General features: G+C 45.3%; 1 protein-coding gene across 11 annotated transcripts in view; it reads left to right on the top strand.

Annotated features, from left to right (window-relative positions):
• The window catches only part of LOC126035220 (transitional endoplasmic reticulum ATPase), a 145,305-nt gene that overhangs the window by 8,313 nt on the left and 114,361 nt on the right, over nucleotides 1-22,631 (top strand). For 2 of the 11 annotated variants that reach the window (XM_049793442.1, XM_049793443.1), the window contains exons 2-14: nucleotides 1,004-1,115; nucleotides 1,504-1,676; nucleotides 10,920-11,062; nucleotides 11,867-11,997; nucleotides 13,800-13,931; nucleotides 14,351-14,453; nucleotides 15,740-15,873; nucleotides 16,138-16,273; nucleotides 17,028-17,140; nucleotides 17,715-17,879; nucleotides 17,990-18,112; nucleotides 19,222-19,434; nucleotides 21,353-21,661. In XM_049793442.1, coding sequence (XP_049649399.1) covers nucleotides 1,004-1,115; nucleotides 1,504-1,676; nucleotides 10,920-11,062; nucleotides 11,867-11,997; nucleotides 13,800-13,931; nucleotides 14,351-14,453; nucleotides 15,740-15,873; nucleotides 16,138-16,273; nucleotides 17,028-17,140; nucleotides 17,715-17,879; nucleotides 17,990-18,112; nucleotides 19,222-19,434; nucleotides 21,353-21,661 — 1,987 coding nt within the window. Of the gene's footprint in view, nucleotides 1-1,003; nucleotides 1,116-1,503; nucleotides 1,677-5,984; nucleotides 6,119-6,221; nucleotides 6,577-10,919; nucleotides 11,063-11,866; nucleotides 11,998-13,799; nucleotides 13,932-14,350; nucleotides 14,454-15,739; nucleotides 15,874-16,137; nucleotides 16,274-17,027; nucleotides 17,141-17,714; nucleotides 17,880-17,989; nucleotides 18,113-19,221; nucleotides 19,435-21,352; nucleotides 21,662-22,631 lie in introns of those variants that run through there. The other 9 variants (XM_049793453.1, XM_049793452.1, XM_049793446.1 and 6 more) reach the window with 9 other exon arrangements.

Here is a 22,631-nt window from a genome sequence, read left to right as displayed (position 1 = left end):
CCCTGGTCCCACTCCCCATTTTATATACTAGATGTGACATCACATGGTATGGAATACCCTGTTGGCTGTTGTTGGGTCAGCTGCCCTGGCTGTGTCCCCTCCCAACTTCTTGTGCCCCTCCAGCCTTCTTGTTGGCTGGGTATGAGGAGCTAAAAAATCCTTTACTTTAGTGTAAACACTACTTAGCAACAACTGAAAACATCAGTGTTATCAACATTCTTTTAGTACTGAACCCAAAACATAACACTATACCAGCTACTAGGAAGACAATTAACTCTATCCCAGCCTAAACCAGTACAGTTGTAAAGTGACCTTTTTTGCCTCTTCCCTGCCTTTCTTCCATTTCCTTGCTGTTCGATGTGCTCTTTTTTTGTCAAGGCAAAAAAATTACCTGTCATGTTTCTTGTGGCATTGTAGGCTAGAGTTGCAGTGACTCCTGGGAAGGTATTATGGAAAGGTGCTTATATCCTTAAAATAAAATGAAAACCATATTTTTAATGAGCACTTGAATATTTCGACTGGCTTGCTAGGTTTAACTAATAGTCCTCAACAGGCTAAACTCTTACAACTGTTCCTGTCAGGGGAGCTGCAGCATTGTCCTTTAATTCCCCTGTTTATCTGGGATTTGACACCAAATAGACTTGAACTTTTGTTTTGGTGGCCGTGGTTACATGTGATTTCAGATGAGTCTGACTAATTCTTGTAGGCAAAACATCTTAGAGTCAGCAACATCTCACTGATCACTTCTTTTCATAGATAGCTTCATAGCTATTTCCATTTGAGGCTGGTAAAGTAGTTATATTTAATGACAGAAAACATTCTGCTTTGAGCCCCTGAAACTGGTGCCTAGGAATTATATTCTCCTTTGTCTTACAAACAACTATAGTTTCTAAAAGACAAGACAACAAAGAAACCTGTATAAAATGGAGAACAAAACAGTGGGGTGGCTGGAAAGGGGGAAGCAATATCACTTGGACTCATTAACTTCTGTTTTCTTTGCCAGTTCTAAAGCGGATGACTTATCGACTGCTATTCTGAAGCAGAAGAACAGGCCCAATCGGTTAATTGTTGATGAAGCCATCAATGAAGACAACAGTGTTGTGTCACTGTCCCAGGTGCGTCATCTATAAAAGCAAAGCATTTAATCTGGTAATATGCAAGCTGTTGCTGTCTATTAACTTGAAATGTAACTTTGCAACATGAATCTTAAGTATTTGTGTCAGAAGCTGCAGCAGTTACAAGTGAGGGAGGTGGGTTGTCTTGTTTTCTAACACTCTTCCATGATAAAATATATTTTGATTCTCAACTTTTAGGATCCAGTTGAGCTTGTGCCCTTAGTCTGGCTTCAGGATTAGCTCTTAACTGGTGTAGTGGGAGCCTCTGTCTTTGTAGATCTAGCATATCGCTTCCAAGATGTAATTCTCCAAAGCCAAGTAACTCTCCTTTAAATGCTTGAATTCTTGTTTTGTCAAAAGCTTGTTCTAATGCTATTATTGTTTACAGGCAAAAATGGATGAATTGCAACTGTTCAGAGGGGACACTGTCCTGTTAAAAGGAAAGAAGAGGAGAGAAGCGGTCTGCATTGTTCTGTCAGATGATACCTGCTCAGATGAGAAGATTCGCATGAATAGGGTTGTTCGCAACAACCTGAGAGTGCGCCTGGGTGACGTGATCAGGTGAGGACTAGTTTGCTAACTGTTGCATATCCCTGGGTTGCCTAAATAATTTGTGTGCTGGCTCTGAATTGATTTAGACTGTAGCAGAGAGAGGGTCTGCAGGAAGTATTCTTATGTCTTCCAGAGGAGATCACAGAAATGTTTTCAAGTGTGTGTCTTACATCAGGGATCTGGGTTTACTTTTGCATGTGTTTCTGGCTGTATGCATGTTCAGATTAATACTAAAAAATTATGCTAAAGATTCTTGAAGTCTCTTCAGGACCTTCTGTTGTGGTTTCAGCCCAGCCGGTAACAAAGGACCACGCAGCCGCTCGCTCACTCCTCCACCCCCCTCTGTGGCTCTGCCACTTCCCCCACTGAAAACAGAGACCACCCCCTGGCCTGCTCCCCATTTATATACTGAGCATGATGTCACATGGTATGGAATAGCTCCTTGGCTAGTTCAGGTCAGCTGCCCCGGCTATGCCCCCACCTCCCAGGTTCCTGTAAAAATTAACTCTATCCCAGCTGAACCCAGGACATTATCCACCCCTTATTCTATACCATCTACATCATGCCCAGATCTTACATTTTTCTAATCAACCACTACTACTTTCCTTGTCTTATATATAAGAATATGGACTCCCCCCCTGCGACCTTGCACACATACACACATGGTGTTCCTTTAGCCTATGGGCTATCCCTCTAATGTGTCCATCGATTTTTGGGGCTCTGTCTGTTGTAACAGTTCTTCAGGATAAGAGAGAGATGGTGTGAGATGTTGGGTTGTTGTACGCTGCCTCTGGAACTTGTGGCTAGTACAGTTGGTGCAACTCATGCCCTTGGTCTGGAGGTTGAGGATGTTGATCTTGAGGAAATTGCTGGGTGCCAGATCAAGTTCTATCGCTGTTGTACTTGGCTCAGTTTCAAAAGTCCATCCTGTAGTCATTTGGATAATTCTCACAATAATACCCTTGATATGGCATATAGACACTATAGATAAAATGACATGCATTGGCAGGTTATTTAGCAGTTAAATATCATACAGCCCAATTCACTGGCTATTCTCTCCCAAAATCAAATCTCCCTGAGGTACACATCGAACTTCCCCATCCTTCTGCATCACCCACCAGGTGTACCCAGGTCCTTGAGCAAAAACAATCCCTTGGATGGGTATGGCTCTGCTTGAGGGAGGACTAACCCAGACTGTCTTTCCTAACATACTCCTCATGCGCACTACAGACACTTTATATCATTCTACAGTATGTGGAAGACTTGGTTGGGCGGGGCCAGCCCAATTGGAAGATCCTCTAGTATTAACTAACCAGGTGGCTTTTGTTAAATGTGTATCCCAATGCTTGAAAGTTCCTCCTCCCATTGCTCTCAATGTAGTTTTCAGCAGTCCATTGTATCGTTCGATTTTTCCAGAGGCCAGTGCGTGATAAGGGATGTGATACACCCACTGAATGCCATGTTCTTTGGCACAGGTGTCTACGAGGTTGTTTTGGAAGTGAGTCCTGTTGTCTGACTCAATTATTTCTGGGGTGCTGTGTTGCCATAAAAATTTCTCTTCAAGGCCCAGGATAGTGTTCTGGGCAGTGGCATGGGACACAGGGTATGTTTCCAGCCATCCAGTGGTTGCTTCCACCATTGTAAGCACATGGCACTTGCCTTGGCGTGTTCGTGGGAGTGTGATATAGTCAATCTGCCAGGCCTCCCACTGTTTATATTTCAGCCATCGCCCTCCATGCAACAGGGGGTTTTGCCGCTTGGCTTGCTTAATTGCAGCACATGTTTCACATTCATGGATGACCTGTGCGATAGTGTCCATGGTCAAGTCCACCCCTCGATCTCATCTATATGTTGCATCTTTTCCCTGATGGCCTGAGGTATCGTGGGCCCACTGAGCCATAAATAGCTCACCCCTACGTTGCCAGTCCAGGTCCACCTGAGACACTTCAATCTTGGCGGCCTGATCCGCCTGCTAGTTGTTTTGATGTTTTTCAGTGGCTCGACTCTTGGGTACATGAGCATCTACGTGACGTACTTTTACCACTAGCTTCTCTATCCGAACAGCGATATCTTGCCACAGTGCAGCAGCCCAGATGGGTTTACCTCTGCGCTGCCAGTTGCCCTTCTTCCATTGCTGTAGCCACCCCCATAGGGCATTTGCCACCATCCATGAGTCAGTATAGAGATAGAGCACTGGCCACTTTTCTCTTTCAGCAATGTCTAACGCTAGCTGGATGGCTTTCACCTCTGCAAACTGACTCAATTCACCTTCTCCTTCAGCAGTTTCTGCGACTAGTCGTGTAGGACTCCATGCAGCAGCCTTCCACCTCCGATGTTTTCCCACAATGCGACAGGACCCATCAGTGAACAGGGCATATTGCCTCTCATTTTCTGGCAGTTTATTATACAGCGGGGCCTCTTCAGCCCGTGTCACCTCCTCCTCTGGAGACATTCCAAAATCTTTCCTTTCTGGCCAGTCCGTGATCACTTCTAACATTCCTGAGCGACTGGGGTTTCCTATGCGAGCCTGCTGTGTGATCAGTGCAATCCACTTACTCCACGTGGCATCAGTCGCGTGACGTGTAGAGGAAACTTTCCCTTTGAACATCCAGCCCAGCACTGGCAGTCGGGGTGCTAAGAGGAGCTGTGTCTCAGTACCAACCACTTCTGAGGCGGCTCGAACTCCTTCATATGCTGCCAAGATCTCTTTTTCAGTTTGAGTATAGTGAGCCTCGGATCCTCGATATCCCCGACTCCAAAACCCCAGAGGTCGGCCTCGGGTCTCCCATGGTGCTTTCTGCCAAAAGCTCTAGGTAGGGCCATTCTCCCTAGCAGCAGTGTAGAGCATATTTTTAATATCTTGTCCTGTCTGGACTGGCCCAAGAGCTACTGCGTGAACAATCTCCTGCTTAATTTGTTCAAAGGCTTGTCGTTGCTCAGGCCCCCATTTAAAATCATTCTTCTTCCGAGTAAATTGGTAGAGAGGGCTTACAGTTTGACTGTAATTTGGAATATGCATTCTCCAAAAAACCCACAACACCTAAGAAAGCCTGTGTTTCCTTTTTATTAGTCAGTGAGGACATAGCTGCTATTTTGTTAATCACGTCAGCAGGCATCTGACGACGTCCATCTTGCCATTTTACTCCTAAGAACTGGATCTCCTGCGCAGGTCCCTTGACCTTACTTTCTTTTATGGCAAAACCAGCCTTCAAAAGGATTTGCATTATTTTCTTCCCTTTCTCAAAAACTTCTTCTGCTGTGTTGCCCCATACGATGATGTCATCAACATATTGCAGGTGCTCTGGAGCTTCCACCTTTTTCTAGTGCAGCCTGGATCAGTCTATGGCAAATGGTGGGGCTGTGTTTCCACCCCTGGGGCAGTCGATTCCAGGTGTACTGAACGCCCCTCCAAGTGAAAGCAAACTGAGGCCTGCACTCTGCTGCCAAAGGAATGGAGAAAAATGCATTAGCAATGTCAGTTGTGGCATACCACTTAGCTGCCTTTGATTCCAGTTCATATTGAAGCTCTAACATACCTGGTACAGCAGCGCTCAGCGGTGGCGTGACTTCATTCAGCCCACGATAATCTACTGTTAGTCTCCATTCCCCATTAGATTTCCGCACGGGCCATATGGGACTATTAAAGGGTGAGTGAGTCTTGCTGATCACTCCTTGGCTCTCCAATTGGCAAATCAACTTATGGATGGGGATCAGGGAGTCTCAGTTGGTGCGATATTGCCGTCGGTGCACCGTCGTGGTAGCAACTGGCACCTGTTGTCGTGGTAGCAACTGGCACCTGTTGTTCTTCAACCTTCATCAACCCCACAACCGAAGGGTCTTGGGAGAGACCCGGCAGGGTAGACAGCTGTTCAATCTCCTCCGTCTCCAATGCAGCTATACCAAAGGCCCAACGGTACCCTTTTGGGTCCTTGAAATACCCCCTCCTGAGATAATCTATACCAAGGATGCACGGGGCCTCTGGGCCAGTCGCAATGGGGTGTTTATGCCACTCATTCCCGGTTAGACTCATTTCAGCTTCCAATACGGTTAGTTCTTGGGCTCCCCCTGTCACACCAGAGATACAGATGGGTTCTGCCCCTTTATAACTTGATGGCATTAGGGTACATTGTGCACCAGTGTCCACTAGACCCTTATATTCCTGTGGGTCTGATGTGCCAGGCCATCGAACCCACACTGTCCAGTAGACTCGGTTGTCCCTCTCCTCCACCTGGCTGGAGGCAGGGCTCTTCTAATCCTGGTTAGAATATCCGTTACTCACTTTCTGCACATGTGAATCAGAAGTCCTTTCAAGGGGATCAGAAATGAGATCAGCCCATCTACTGCATCTGGGGGACTGCTCACGGGAAACTGCAGCAGCAGTTTTCCAAGAAGAATTCTCTTTCCTGGTTGCTTTTTCTCTCAACTCCTGTACCCGTGCATCCAAGACTGAGGTAGGTTTTCCATCCCACTTCGTCATGTCCTCTCCATGGTCACGCAGGTAAAACCACAGGTTAGCCCATCAAGTGTACTTTCTCTCTCCTCTCTCTTGGGCAGAGGAACGCTTACTCCCAATAACTGCGATGCAGGCCTGTACAGGTGAGGAGGAGGACAGATCTACTTTGAATTGCTGGAACTCTCGGGACAACTTCTCTACAGCTGAGACACAGGCCCATAGGGAGGAAGAGAGACTTCCTTTGTATTGCCGGAGTTGGACAGCCAATTCATCCACCGTTTGTCCATAGCCTTCTTTCCAGGACATCACTGCCAACGAGTTGGCATAGGTTGGTGGTGGACTTCGTAGAAACTTCCGCCACATGGGTTGTGTGCGTTGGACCTCATCTGGATCTGTGGGTGACTGCGTGTTTTCTGGATCATTATAAATCATCTCCAGCACGGCCAATTCTCTCAGGTATTGGATACCTCTCTCCATGGTGGTCCACTTGCCTTGGTGACATGTAACTTCATCCCTGAAGGGGTATCTTTCCTTTACACCTAACAGAAGTCGCCTCCAGAGGCTGAGGACTTGTGTTTTTCTCCCAATCGCCTTGTCGATGCCCCCTTCCCTAGACAGAGATCCCAACTGCTTGGCTTCCTTACCCTCTAATTCCACACTACTACCCCACTATCCCAGCATCAGAGCAGCCAGGTAACAATGTGCTCACCTGGGTGGCGGCTAAAATCTTTTCGCATGTCACGCAACTCACTCATGGATGGGGATCGGGTAATTATTTCAGGTTCTGGCTCTTCCTCCTGTTCTCACGATGACCCTGGTTCATCTTCATCCCTCACTAAGCAAACTGATTTCTTTGTGTGTTTCTTTTTCTGTACAGGGGTGACTGATGCTGGCACAGGTTGGTTCTCTGGTTTAGCTGCAGTGTCTGTCACTGGGGTAGGGGTAGTCATGGTACCTGTTGTCGTGGTAGGGGCAGCCACGGTGCATGTTGTCCTGTTTTCCATCTTTTCCCCCTGAGGGTGCTGCCTAGTATCAAGCAGTGTTTGGTAGATACTGGCCAGGGCCCTGCACAGTGCAGCGAGTTGTACGTCTTTGGAATAGCCACAGCATTTGTCTTTCAAATATTCTACCACTTCATGAGGGTTCTGTAGTTGTTTGGGAGTGAACTTCCAAGTCACTGGAGGTGAGAAGTTCTCTAGATACCTGCCCACATCCTCCCACATGCCGTGCCACCCATGAATATCCAGCTTTGGGGGAGATCTCTGAGTGGTACTCTTAAAGAGCCTTTTTGTAGCCCTAAAGAAGACCTGAAACATATTCAGGAGGCATAGCACTAACAGCACGCTGGCTTGTGCATCCCAAGGATATTCAAAATTCTCAAAAGCTGTTGTAATTAGTCGGAAGGAGGAAAGGGAGGCAAATGGATGGGGGGAAGTATCCCCCCCCTAATTTCCCCATGGATGGGGTGTAATTACCAATAAAATCTGACAGAAGGTGCCCAAAATATGGAAGTGATATCACTGCCTCATACAGATACCAGCTTAACCTCATGACCAGTGATGTAATCATTTCACAAGTCAACATTGCCCAGTACAGCAAAATGATAATCCCAATCACTCTCCCAGAGATGAGATACGCAACTACAGGCAATATATAGAGCATATAAGAGCTTACAAAACGCCACTATGTAAACAAATGAAACAACATTGTGACTAACATCTATTTATCCAAGAAATGCGTTTGACAAATTTGTTTCAACACGCTCTGGCCAGATCTGTTATCTCAACCCTTCTGCCCCACGTTGGGCGCCAACAAGGACTGTCATGGTTTCAGCCCAGCCGGTAACAAAGGACCACGCAGCCGCTCGCTCACTCCTCTGCCCCCCTCCGGTGGGATGGGGAGGAGACGGAGGAGAGAAAAGAAAAAGAAACTGGAACCTCGAGGGTTGACATAAAGGCAGTTTACTGGGACAAACACAAAGAAATTACAACAACAACGGTACTAATGAAAAAGTATATAAAAAGAGTGATGCACAGTGTAACTGCTCACCACCCTGGACCTGACGCTCCGCCACTTCCCCCACCGAAAACAGAGACCACCCCCCGGCCTGCTCCCCATTTATATACTGAGCATGATGGCATATGGTATGGAATAGCTCCTTGGCTAGTTCAGGTCAGCTGCCCCGGCTATGCCCCCACCTCCCAGGTTCCTGTAAAAATTAACTCTATCCCAGCTGAACCCAGGACACCTTCATGAGCACAGGTCCTGTTATTAAATTAAGTAGTTCAATTGCCCAACTTCTGTTACAGTCATTTTGTCAAATTTACATTGTCAGATGAATTCACAAGTTTTTCCCATCTAAATTTTTAATGTCCACAAAGTTAACTGTGGAAAGCAGTAAGCAACATTGTAATTGATCTCATAGTATGGTTAGCTCAAGCACTGAGCTGCCCTATGACAAACAGAAGTTAAAAGTTGCTAGAAATGAGTGACAAAAACATGAAGCAGTCAAATATCAAGATTAAAAATCTTCAAAGGTTGTTTATATTCCAACTTTTGTTATAAAATAATTTTAAAATTAGGAATGCTTTAACACTGTTGCAAGAATTTTGTGCAATGCTTGCAGAAGGTAGTGGGAAAGCACTGAAGTATATATCTTGGCTTACAGGAGGCAGGTTCCATTCTATAATCGGAGTGGGGGGAAAAAACATGAGTATTTCTTAAACATAAAAATGCTAATTTGCAGGCTTAAATATGCAAGGGCTGATAGCTCTTCCTCCTGAGCATCTTCCTAATCTGGAATATTGTGCATGTTCTGGGAAAATTTTGAGCCTGGTTTCTGACACTAGATTTCCTGGGGTGATATCTGGAATAATCTTTAAATGTAAAATGTATTTCATATGAACTTTGTAGAGGAGAGGAACAAGTTTGTTCCACCCATCTCTCTACCACTAGAAAATGCAAGTTTTAAACATGACTGTAGTTAGAACAGAACAGTGCTTTGAGCCAGTCTGTGGATTTAAAATGAAGGTTAATCCTTACTTTAATCTGATGTGAGGTTACTGTTGGAGTAATTTCTAGTGTGACAGTTCAGCCTGTGCTCTCCCCTTCTCTGCTGGGACTGTGTCTGTAGTGGTTCTCAGCCTTCCAGATGTGTTACTGATTGTCTTAGCTTTGTTGCAAGGGTCAGAGAATTTTCATGCTTCTTGCCCTCAAAGTTTTTCTTGCTGATCTTTAAGTACTTATTGTGTTACTGTTTTGGTTTAAGCCCAGCTGGCAACAAAGCACCACAAAGCTGCTCGCTCACTCCTCCCTGGTGGAGAAAATATAAAGAAAAGCTCCTGGGTCAAGACAAGGACAGGGAGGGATCACTCACCACTTATGGTCACAGGCAAAAAACAGATTCAACTTGGGGGAAAAACCAAAATCAATTAAATTTACTACCAATCAAGTCAAAACAAGAATAATGAGAAGTAAAACCAAACCTTAGAATGCCTTCCCCCCACCCCTCCCCCCCCTTCCCGGGCTCAGCTCCGCTCCCGATTTTCTCTACCTCCTCCTCCTCCTCAGTGGTGCAGGGGGATGGGGAATGGGGGTTGGGGTCAGTTCATCAGACGTTGTCTCTGCTGCTCCTTCCACCTCAGGGGGAGGACTCTTCACTCTTCCCCTGCTCCAGCATGGGGTCCCTCCCATGGGAGACAGTTCTCTCTGAACTTCTCCAGCATGGATCCTTCCCATGGGCTGCAGTCCTTCACAAACTGCTCCAATGTGGGTCATTTCCATGGGCTGCAGTCCTTCAGGCACAGGCTGCTCCAGCGTGGGCTTTCTCATGGAGTCACGCAGCTATCTTCGGGGGCATCCAACTGCTCTAGCATGGGCTCCTCTACAGGCTGCAGGTGGGCATCTGCTCCACTGTTCACCTCCATGGGCTGCGGGGCATCACCTCCTCTGGTGCACCTCCTCCAACCTTAGTGTCTGCATAGGTGTTTCTCACATTCCTATCTTCCCCCCCACTGTAGGTTCCCCTTAAATATGTTATCCCAGAGGTACTACCACCATCACTGATTGGGTCAGCCTTGGCCAGAGGCGGGTCCGACTTGGAGCCGGGGAAGCTTCTAGCAGCTTCTCACAGGAGCCACCCTTGTAGTCCCCTCCCCCACTACCAAAACCCTGCCACACAAACCCAAACCAGTTACTTTCTGTGGCCTGGTTTCTGCCAAAATCCAGATTCATGCACTAATTGCTTCCTGCTTGTAGTCTGTCAGCTGTTTTCCTTCTGGGGCAGTCTGTCTTTTCCTTTACCCTTCTGCTATATCATCTCTGTAAAGCATGTGCTAAAAGAATGTATTAAGAGTCTTGAACAAAGTAACGTACGAAAAGTCACGTGTTCAGCTGCAGTTCCACATAGGCTTTTCTTAGCTGGCAGAGCCAGTTTGAGCTTTCTGCCTCTCTGCTGCAAGTTGATACTCTGAGGTGTTGCTACAGTTGGCCTACACTGTAAAATAATAGCTGAAATGTTTATTTAAAAAGGGGGAAGGGGTCTTCAGACTTTAACCTAAATGTCAGTCTCCACAAAGGGGGATTGATAGACACCTGGCTACCCCTGGTTGTGAAGACTAGCGCTCTGATGGGCATGATTTTTGCCTTGTCGGCATTCTTATGCAGGTGGGAAGTCTCACCAGGGCTTTGGAGGGTCCTTTCTGGCACTTATACTGGCCTGGGAAGGGACATCACTGCCTTTTCCAGACTCGGGTGTAAGTCCAGGACTCCAGGCTAACTGGAGTTTTCTTCTGTTGCAGCATCCAGCCTTGCCCAGATGTGAAATATGGCAAACGTATCCATGTGCTGCCAATTGATGACACGGTAGAAGGGATCACGGGGAATCTGTTTGAGGTCTATCTCAAGCCATACTTCCTGGAAGCATACAGACCCATCAGGAAAGGTAATAGTACCTGTTATTGAAGTCCTGATGGCAGCGAGTGTGAGCTAGTCCTGTGACTGAATAAAGAGAATTTCTAGAAGCTTGCACAGATCTCCATGAAGCATTAGACTGACATCTGTAGAGTGAGATTGGGGAGTTGCCTGCATATTAATCAATTGGTTGGATACACTAGCTGGCACCCTGACTAAATTCACTTTTTCAAAGTAACTTAATAACTGGGAGAGTGCATAAAAAACAAATATACTTTTAGAGTTGTGCTAGTAGCACTTCTGCTGGAACAAATAGATCCTAATACAGTATAAACACAAGTTGAAGTTATCCAGCTTCTGTAGCCCAGTTTAGCCAGGAGTCGTAGTGCAGTATTATTCTGCTTCTGGAAACAACCAGTTATAACTAGTAACAACTAGTTATAATAACTCAAACTGAATTTTTATTAAGTTGGGGTTTTTGCCTGTTTTAGAAATGTTAAATTGAAACTGAATGGAAATGTGATTCCTTGCCTTTGTGTTTTGTATTTAGGCAGAGTATTCTTTTCTATTGTTTGCTGGTTTTGTTTGCTGGTTTTGTTTGCTGTTTGTTTCTGGATGAAATTTGAGAACTTCAACTGCTACAGATCTAAATGGTGCTTGGGTAGTTACAGTGTACATGCAGCTCTTGAGTTTAAAATGCAGAACAGTGTTAAAAATGCCAGCAGTATATACCTTTGTAACCAACTTCCTTGTCCTCTGGGGCTGCTGGTAGTACAAGGGTTGACATTTTGCAGACATCTGTTGCAGCAGGCTACTGAAATGTGGGGTTTTACAGGTGACATCTTCTTGGTGCGTGGAGGGATGCGTGCAGTGGAGTTCAAAGTGGTGGAGACGGATCCAAGTCCTTACTGCATAGTGGCTCCGGACACAGTGATCCATTGTGAAGGAGAGCCCATCAAACGAGAGGTGAGCAGAATCCTGCCATGCATTTCTACTGAATCCCCTCTGTCCGAAATCTGTTTCAGTGACAGTCCTTGAGAGCAGCAGTGTTTGCAGTTCCTGTTTTGGCATTTTGTGTATTGAATGTAATGATTAAAACCTCTGGTTTCAGGAGATGAGCTGCTGCTGAAGGTAGTCAGAGAAATGTGCTTCCAGTATCCTTCCTCAGATGCTGAGATAGCACCAGTGCTTAGGTGTGCTGATGAAATGCCATACTTTGGCAGCAGCTGGTTTTGCATCTGCTTCCAGGTATCTCATGCTGGACTTGGATGCATCTTTTAATTCCAAAGTTCCCTTGATCCATAGCAGGGAGGGCTTATGATGTTGCTAAATTTCATGCCATGTGAAAAGAAAGCAATTAGTGCTTTTTCAGTGAGAAATTTGAAATCTCTAAATGGTTGGGTTTTATTGTTTGTTTGGTGTGTGGGGTTTTTTTGTTTTGGTTGTTTGTTTTGTTTTTTTTATTATTGGGTGGTTTGGGTTTTTTTCCCAGTCCCTTAAGGTATCTAGCCTTGAGCATCCCAAGCTTGAGGCAGCCTGAGTAGATTGTCTGTCAGGTCTTGGCCACCTTACTGTTACAGAGTAGGAAATCTCAGAGAAATGAGCTAAGGTGGTTGTATACTACTTAAAGTAGGTGCCTTTTTACTACTTGCAAATCAGAGTGAGTGCTGGTTTGTAGTTAGCTGCCTTCTGAAAAGTTCACTTCTATTTGACACTTGTGAGACTATGTCTGGGCACTGGATGAGTTCAGTTTGGGCTCTTCAGGATACAGTAGAGACAGATAGGAGCAAGTTCAGCAAAGGCCACCAAAATGATGAGGAGCTGGAGGTCAGAATGAATGAGGAGCAGCTGGGAGAGTGGGTTGATGCAGCATGGAGAAGGGAAGGCAAAGAGGTAGGCTTACTGGCAACTGCCTGATGGGAAGGGGTGGATAACCAGGCTCTTTCAAGAGCTGCGCACAGGGACAGGACTAGAGGCAATGGTACAAGCTGGATCAAGGGTAATTACCAATGGATATTAGGAAAAAGGTTTCCCCAAACCCTGGAGCAAGGCCTGAAGAGGGCAGGAATCTCCAGACCTGGAGACCTTCGGTGCTTGATAGGGCCAGACCCTGAGCAACCTGCTTGAAGCAGTAGTTCCTGTTTGTGGGGCTTTGAGCACCTCTGAGATTCCAAGCTGTGTTATTTTATTATTTTAGTGTGGCCTAATGTTACAGATAACTAAGGTCAGTAGAGATTTGGACAGCCAAATGAATGGATGCTGTAGAGCTATACCGAAAGAGTGAGTTAGTTAGTTGGTCTTATCTGCACACTCTGTTAATTTGAGTCAATCCCAAAAGAAAATGCTGTCAGAGAACTGTATGGTAGCTATGGTATGTCATGTAGTTAGAAATATCACTTACAGTTTAAGGAATTATTATATTGTATACTGAGCTTCATTGTCTATTGTTATCTTCGTTAGCCACATCAGAGGGTCATGCAACTTGTTTTACACTAGAGTCTGTAGGGGTCCTGGCAGTAGAGGCTGTCATTCAAGAGGGTGGGCTTCAGTGAGGTCTAGGTACATGCAGGCATTTCCCTTTGCATGTCTGGGAAGAGAGAGCTAAGAAACAATTGTAGAAGACACTAGGAAGACTTGAAAGTGAGAATCTCGAGACAGCAAAGAAATGGCAATGAGCAAAAATCTGGATTCCTTGGGTTCTGTAGACCGGGAGGGATTGTTGAACTATTGTTTTCACTCAAATGTTTAATGTATTTCCTTCTGGGTAGGATGAAGAAGAGTCACTGAATGAAGTGGGCTATGATGACATTGGTGGCTGCCGGAAGCAGCTGGCTCAAATCAAAGAGATGGTGGAACTTCCCCTCCGACACCCTGCGCTCTTCAAGGCCATAGGGGTGAAGGTAAGTCCTTGTGTGCACCAGGTGGATGAATGGGCTGGCCCTTGCGGATGATTCTTGATGTCGGAGGTTTATGAGGTGTTGGGAGGGGATTAAGTAATTTGGTTTGGCTTTGGGTTTTTTTTTTTAATGCTGGTGTTAGGACAGTATTTCCTTACATGTTTTGGACGCAGATTAAAGTACTGGCAACTTGCAAAGCAGAGGGATGCTTTGAATCAGCACTGTCAGTTACTGGCAAGGTTTTTGTTTGTGTGTCATGCAAAGTGGTAAGGGTGTTGATAGCAATGCTGGGATGGCAGCTGTTGCATGAGTTTGCATCACAATTTCAGACTGGCTTTATCAAATGCTTACAGCTTCACTGTGAAGCTACTTGGGCATTCAGATACTAGCTCACCACCTAAGTCCCTTGCCTTTGTACTCAGCCTCCACGTGGGATCCTGCTGTATGGTCCTCCTGGCACTGGTAAAACACTGATTGCCCGAGCGGTGGCCAATGAAACAGGGGCTTTCTTCTTCCTGATCAATGGTAAGTTTTGTGGCTGCTTTGGCCCCAGATCTGCTGTGTACTCATTCATCCATATCATGATAATGAATAGCATTAATAGGGCTTACAGAGCCACATTGTCTCCCTGACATCCTTCCTTACCTCTTTGAAGTGTGCCTCTGGGGACACTTAGAGGCTGTTTGTGTGGAAGCGTCTGTAGTGGCGCTTCCCTTAAGCTTGATTGTTTTGTAGCAGGCTGGTTGGAAGGACAGCTTTGCGATGCAGGGACTTGGAGTCTATCTGGCTGAGTGTTCATTTATGATGGTGAGATTATTCTATGTATATGGGTGCAGGACACTTGTTTCTGTTGCTGCCAGCGTGTCCCATTCAGAAAAGAAGCTGGTCTGCTGTGGATTTCTTTTTTCCCCTCAAGTAAAGCACAAGTCCTGTTCTGTTTCACATAACATTAATTGGGAGGAACTGTCCTGAAAGCTATAATGAGTACTTTGGGACTTAGCTACAAGTGACAGAACCTCCGATTGATCACACTTTACCTGTAGCAGTTGAGATGGATACTGGCTTATGTCCAGTAAGGACCAGATTCTGCATTTTCCTCACTGTTTTTCTGTCCAAATTTCACAGTCAGTGCTGGAATAACTGTACAATTTGTACTTAAGGAGTGCTGCTTTTCTTTTCTGATTTCAATCGCTTAGACCCATGAAAATGAAAGCAAAGGAGTTTTTTTATTTTTATTTTATTTATTCTTTGAGAGGAGATGGGTTTCGGGGCTTTTGGAACTTCGGGGTGTTGGTTTTCTTGTGTTTTTTTTGTTTGTTTGGGGTTTTTTTGTTTGTTTTTTTGAACTCATTTATAGGATCTTACAAAGGTAAATGTATACCTGTGTAATGCAAGCTAAAGACAGCTTCAATATCTTACAGCTTTTTCCTTCCCTACCCTGATAATTCATCACCATATAATTTAATTGCTTCTCTTGCAAGCTAGGACTGGCATTAACTGTGTGTGGTGGCACATTACAGAGAAGCTCACCAAGTGTGAAATAGTGTAAGGAAAGAGGCAGCTAAAGGTAGCTCATTGACTAGTGCTGCATTCTGTTAGAATAAACTGAAAACACCAGAATAATGATAGAAAGTAATTCTGCATGCTGTTCTTTCCTGTTCAGCTGCAAATTTAGTGAACTTGGTTGACAGTATTTGCTTTGGCTTGAAATATATATACTCCCATGTGAATGTTGTACTAAAATAATTCAGCTGCGTGCCTTGAGGTTAGCTGCCTCTCTTCTGGGTGCCACAGTGCTGTTATTTTTTCAGGTCCTGAGATCATGAGCAAGCTGGCTGGTGAGTCTGAGAGCAACCTGAGGAAAGCCTTTGAAGAAGCAGAGAAGAACGCTCCTGCCATCATCTTCATTGATGAACTGGATGCCATTGCTCCTAAGAGAGAGAAGGTAAAGAAAGCCTGTAGAAGATAGAGTACATCTTTTTGGTAGCAGCTGGTGTGAATCTCTGCATTTGACTACAGGGTAAAGCAGTATTTAACTTAACGCCTGAACTCAGTTGGATGTCAGAAGTTGGATATTGGAAGAATCCGATATAGTTCATGATGTTTCTTAACAGCTCACGTCTGCTGTATCTGTCTGCTCTGGTGCAGTACTAGCTCCTGTGCTGTGTTTTAGAGCTTTTGGTCTAATCATTACTTTCTCTCTCCATAGACACATGGAGAGGTGGAACGTCGCATAGTGTCTCAGCTGTTGACTCTTATGGATGGACTGAAACAGAGGGCACACGTGATTGTTATGGCAGCTACCAACAGACCTAACAGCATTGACCCAGCACTCAGGCGATTTGGTAACCATGCTTGCCATCTTTTTCTTTCTTTTTTTTTTTTTTGTGTGTGTGTGTGTATCAGATACTTTGTTATGGGCTGTGCTTCAGATGAGAAGTCTGGTAGTTTCTGAGATTCAGGTTTTCAAAACTTTGCAGTTTGAATGAATGTCTGTTGTATGACCAGTTGGTGAAGTCAAGTTTGCAGGAAAAAATGGCCTGTTAAATGTGTAGTGAGGCATTTGAATGCACAGCTATGGCTAGGTGAAAATGATAGGTGTATGTACCTTAGTTAATATTGCAGTAATACATAGGTTTCCTGCCTCCCCAGATATTGGGGCAGTTCATGTTTTTCACCACTTGGGTACTGCTATGAAAGTTCTGAAAAATTAAATCTGCCAGTATTTGTGGACTCCTGTGCTGAGGACACAAAGGTAGGAATAAACAAAAATGTCTCATGGTGTGTTGGTTAGGGGAAGCATATTTTCCTATAAATGAGGCTCAGAAAAACCCAGAAATCCTCTGTGTTTATATAATCTTGAACTCTAGTTAATACAGTAGTCTCACTTTCCCTAAATGGCTAAAGCTTTTCTTCCTTCTCTGATCTGACTCTGCTACTGTGCTGATAGATGCTGCAGAGAAACCCAAAGCTCTGGCATTTTCTGAAATTGTATGCGTTTGTGACTCATCATCACGTTCCTCTGTCAGAGGAAGGCAGCAACTGCAGCTCCTTTAGTTTGCAGAATCAACAGCTCAACATATGTTTTGTACTCCCCAGGTCGTTTTGACAGAGAGGTAGATATTGGTATCCCAGATGCCACCGGGCGCCTGGAGATCCTGCAGATCCACACAAAAAATATGAAACTGGCTGATGATGTGGATCTGGAACAGGTGAGTAGCATGCTATTAGGAGAGCTTGCCTCCACTTGTTTAGGACAGTGTGAAACTGGTCGAATGTGTGATGTCTGGGCTTCCTTCTAACTAGTTTATCAGTGACCAAAAATCCTCACTCACTAGTGAAGAATGGCATGGCTAAGTGAAACAAACATATATCCGTCCAATCTGGAAGTACCTTGCCACTGTCCTCCTGGGTTTGTTTGCTGTGGCATTCTCTTTAAAAATAAAGCAAGCCTGAAACAGCACTCACAGAGCTGGGTGAACATTGTGGTGATACTGGATGGTTACTATAATCTCTGTCCTGAATGAAGAACTGCAGTCCTCAGGGTTATCTTTCTGCACACCATCTGAATTCCAGTTGCAGCTTTGATCTCAAGTAGGAGGTGGAACAGCAGTGTCTTTGCCTGTTAAATATGTGATAGCACTTGTCTTGAACATCAGTGCTCTGCTGCAAATTCCTGTCTTCCAGAGTTCTGTTGCACCTCTGAGTGAATGACCAAAGCATGCATTGCCCTTGCAGAGTGCTTGCTTGTATCCCTGTGAGTCATAGTTGGTGCTCTGCTTTCAGGTGGCAAATGAGACCCATGGCCATGTTGGTGCTGACTTGGCTGCTCTTTGCTCAGAAGCTGCTCTTCAGGCTATCAGAAAGAAGATGGATCTCATAGACCTAGAAGATGAAACCATTGATGCTGAAGTGATGAACTCGCTGGCTGTGACCATGGATGACTTCAGGGTAATGCAGGAGTGCCCCTCTTTCTTTTGGGTGCAATGTCTAATTGCTTATCTGAAGCGTGTGAACATAACATGTTAGACTTCATATAATGCTGTTTCTTCTAACAATAGTGGGCTCTGAGCCAGAGCAACCCTTCTGCTCTTCGGGAGACTGTGGTGGAGGTGCCACAAGTTACCTGGGAAGATATTGGTGGTCTAGAAGATGTAAAGAGAGAACTCCAGGAACTTGTACAGGTAAGGGTTTCCAACAGACTTTTGCCTAGTCAGCATGAAAAATAATTATAATAATAAAATCCAGAACCTCTTCACATTCCTGTTTGGGCTGTGAACAGGGTAAATGCAGAGGTTTTATGGCATTTTGTTGTAATGGACTGAAAATACCACGCTGTTCCATCTTAGTGATCTTAAGGAGAGGAAGGTGCTGGGTGGGAAGCAGCATCAGGCTTTCCTTAGCTGAGTCTACAGTGACATCTTGGGTGGGTGTTTTGCTACATGCAGAAACAGCAGCAGTTCTGCTTCTCTTAAATGGAGACCAGCAGTGGGACCAATGCTGAGATTCCTGTTACGTGGTGGCTTTATATGCCAGAAAGTGGATGAAGATTCTTATACAGAGAGCCTCTGAAGGGCTTTCCATCAGCGTTAGCATAGGGACAGGTGAGAAGTAATTGTGAAGCCTTCTATGAAAGGAGAGGCTGGAACAAAGTCATGAATGGTCTGTGGAAACTTCTGGTGCCTGCTTGCGTTGGAGTGGTTTGGGTTTGATATGTCCCTGCTTTCAGTTGGCACTGTAGAAACAGCCTGTCTGTGAATAAAAGAATCTACTTTTTAGTCTAATTTTCTGGCGTTAAAATCATCGCCTATCTCTGACCTTGTTGCGGAGGATAAATGCTCACATCAGACATCTTGCCTGTCTCTGGAGGGCAGAGCAAATAGGTTAGATAACGAGCTGTTCCCTTTTGCTTCTGCAGGGCAGAGTAAAGCTGGGGTTAATTGTGCTGGAAAACTACCTGAACTGGTACTTAGTTCATAGGTGGAAATAGACTGTTTAAGGCAGCTTTACAATTTAGCTGTGGTACTTTTCAAACCAGTGCCCGTTTAAAAACTCCAGTGGCACCAAGCAGGCAGAATCTTGTGTTTAACCCACCAGAAATCTCAGGTAGTGTTTCTGGTAGGAGCAGAAACAAAACTATCTAGTGAAAGATGTCCCTGCCCATGGCAGGGAGGTTGGACTAAGATGATCTTTGAAGGTCCCTTCCAACCCAAACCATTCTGTGATTCTAAAGTACAGACCTGTTCTGGCTCATCACAAGGGGTTTTTGTTTGGTTGGTTTGTTCTCCTGCAGTATCCTGTGGAGCACCCAGACAAGTTCCTCAAATTTGGCATGACCCCATCAAAAGGGGTTCTGTTCTATGGGCCACCCGGTTGTGGTAAGACACTTCTGGCCAAAGCCATTGCCAATGAATGCCAGGCAAACTTCATTTCCATCAAGGGGCCAGAATTGCTCACCATGTGGTTTGGCGAGTCTGAAGCCAACGTGCGCGAGATCTTTGACAAGGTAAGTGTATCTTCTACTCCTTGTGCTATGTTTGTGCTGAGATACCCACAAAACATTGTCTCCGCTGCACCTGTCTTACTGGCCTGGTTCTTGTTTGTGTGTGTTGTGTTTTCCCCACTTGTGCTGAGAGCAGATGCTGCTTTCCTGATGTTAGGGAATTAATTCTCTTTGGCAGCATAGCTATTTAAATGGTTTTCTCCTGCTGCAACTTGTATCTGTTGTTACAGGATGATAAATGCCCCGGTGTCTTAGCAGTGAGGCTGGCATTAGGATGGCACAGATATTCTCTGCATCCCTGAAAACTTATTTTGACACCTCATTAGCCATCACCTTCTACAAAAACATGCTACGGGTTCTTCTTCTTCTGCAGTTGGACTAGATGAACATTGTAGGTCCCTTCCAACTGAAATATTCTTTTCTATTCTATTCTTGTCCTGCAATATATATGGCTTAGAAAGGAGCTCATTCCTACTGCCCAGTTTGTAAAGGGAACTAGGCCTTAAACCTCATTGTTTCTAACACTATTCGTATCAGACATATAACTAATGATTAGAGATTGCTTTAGATGTGATTAATAGAATGCAGGTGCTTATAAAACAATATGCATAAGCTGCTTATTTGTCCTACGTGTAGCCCCCACCATGGCTGGCTAAAAGCCCAGTCAAGCTGAATCAACAGAAGAAGGATCAAACATCTTAGACCTAAGACATGGCAGTAAGTGATTAACTTTAGAGCAAGATAAATTAATAGAGTAGCCTGAGTGATTTTCAGAAATTCAAAGGTGATCTTTGATAAGTGACTGGGGTGACCAAAGACCTTCTGCCTACGACCACTAACTTCAGAAGAACCGGAACATGAGAATTGATGAGATAAGATGATGAATGATAACGACATGGGAACCGAGATCAACTGGAAAATTACAAAGACTTTGGACTGGGATAATGGGTGGTAAAAAGGTATATAAGACTGAGAAATTTTTGGAAGCTTGCCATTCACTGCGGTGGTGGCCCAACTCTTGAGTTGTTAATAAAGCAAACCTAGAGAAACCCATGACTGAAAATCCTTTAACACAGTTCCCCCATAGAAAGTATGATCTCCTGTCCCAGGAGGTATCTGCATGGATTGTCTTGGGAATCCTCATTCCTGTGATCAGGGAAGGTGCTGAAAGAGCAAAGTTAGAAGGAGAGTGAGAGAGAAAAATTTTAGGTTGAGAGGGAACCTCAGAGGCCATCTAGTCCAGTTGTTTGTCCAGAGCAGGGAGATAACTTGGAAATTCAATCAGGTTGCTCAGAGCCTCATGTTCTGAACGTGTGCTAAGGATGGAGAATCCCTGACCTCTCTGGGCCTTGTGCTAGTGTTTGAGCTCTCTCATTGTGAAGAATTCCCCCCCCCCCCCTCCTTATTTCGAACTGGAATTTTCTTTGCAGCCATTTGTGCCTGTGGTCTTTCAGCCTTTCACTGTGCATCTCAAAGAAGGATCTGGCTCCCTTTTCCCTATAACTACCCATTAGGTAGCTGAAGACAGCAATTGGATTTCCCCCTTCCATTTGATATATCTTGCTTACTGATGCTTGAGTGCCTAAATAACCAATTGATGTCCCTAGATCTTGCAGGGAGAGTTCTGGTCCAGGCAAATTGGCTCTAGCTTTCCCTCTAGGCATTGGAGTTACCACCCTTCTGCTTGGTTCACAATGCTGCTAGCTTTGGGGAAATACAGCTTCTTGTTCAGGAGAATTTAATTGAGGGTTTGTGTGGCAGGAGACTTCTGGAGCAGCTCCTCCAAGCTCTCCTTGCGGCAGCAGTGCTCTGGTACTCCTCTGAGCTGCTTTAATTGTAGGGTAGGCTTAGTGTAAAATCAGCATGCCCCTCACCTGGTGGTATTAACATGGAGTAATTGTTCCTGTTTGCTTTTTTGCAGGCCCGCCAAGCAGCCCCTTGTGTGCTCTTCTTTGATGAGCTGGACTCCATTGCAAAGGCTCGAGGTGGGAATATCGGAGATGGTGGTGGTGCTGCAGACCGTGTCATCAACCAGATCCTGACAGAGATGGACGGCATGTCCACCAAGAAAAACGTCTTCATCATCGGTGCCACCAACAGGCCAGACATCATTGACCCAGCCATCTTGCGTCCCGGCCGCCTGGATCAACTCATCTACATCCCCCTGCCTGATGAGAAGTCCCGGGTTGCTATTCTTAAGGCCAACCTGAGGAAATCACCAGTTGCTAAGGTAGGATCTACTCCCTAACTGTGCCTGACTTGGGTTTGCCGTGTGCTGCACGTGCTCCTCACAAGCTGGGGATAGAGCAGAGGGCTGGTGGCTGTTCCACACGATACAGAGCTGGGAAACCTACAGTCTCTGAAGGATGGAAATGAAGAGGTAGGGGGAGGCTTGAGCTCTGAGACTAGGTATCAATGAAGCTAGGTGTTAGTGTGTAAGCACAGCGGGTCTTTATCACGTAGTAGAGTTCTGCCCACAGTGTGGGAACAAGAAAGCCTGTTATGGAAAGATGGAAAAGATTCTTGTACTCTGAAAGAAAAGTAAATGTAGAAAACAGGGGTGGGAAATGGAAATTGAAGAGGAACCATTGCAGTTAATTGTTGCTGAACTCTGATAGGCAAGAGCTATGTCCCTTGCCTGGGGAGCAGGCAATAATGCAACTGATAGTTAATCAGAGAAAAGCAGATGTCAAGTGAGAGCTCAAGCTATTTTATGTCTAGCTTACCTTTTTAGGTGCTGTTGGGAAGGAAAGCTTCAAAAGAGGTTGCAGTACTACTTCCTCAGTTGAGGGGAAGGAGGAGGAGGTTGGTCATCTTGGTCTGCCTGTGCCCCATCTCCATTTCCAGTCTGACAGTGTCTCATTTGACTCCTAATGCTGAGACCTGAGCAAATCATATCCTAAATCCACAAGTCAACCTGCTGCTTCTTGAGGGTGAACAGTGCAGGGGCATTTTCCCCCTCTACTCTGCTCTCGTGAGACCCCACCTGGAGTACTGTGTTCAGCTCTGGGGCCCCCAGCATAAGAAAGACATGGACCTGTTGGGGTGGGTCCAGGGGAGGGCCATGAAGATGACCAGGGGGCTGAAGCACCTCCCGTATGAGGACAGGCTGAGAGAGTTGGGGTTGTTTAGTCTAGAGAAGAGAAGGTTCTGGGGAAACCTTATAGTGGCCTTCCAGTACTTAAAGGGTGGAAGCCTAC

This window comes from Accipiter gentilis, chromosome W (genome assembly GCF_929443795.1).
Source record: "Accipiter gentilis chromosome W, bAccGen1.1, whole genome shotgun sequence".
Classification (NCBI taxonomy): domain Eukaryota; kingdom Metazoa; phylum Chordata; class Aves; order Accipitriformes; family Accipitridae; genus Astur; species Astur gentilis.
Note: the sequence above shows the minus strand (reverse complement) of the source record. Positions and strands in the feature narration are given on the sequence as shown.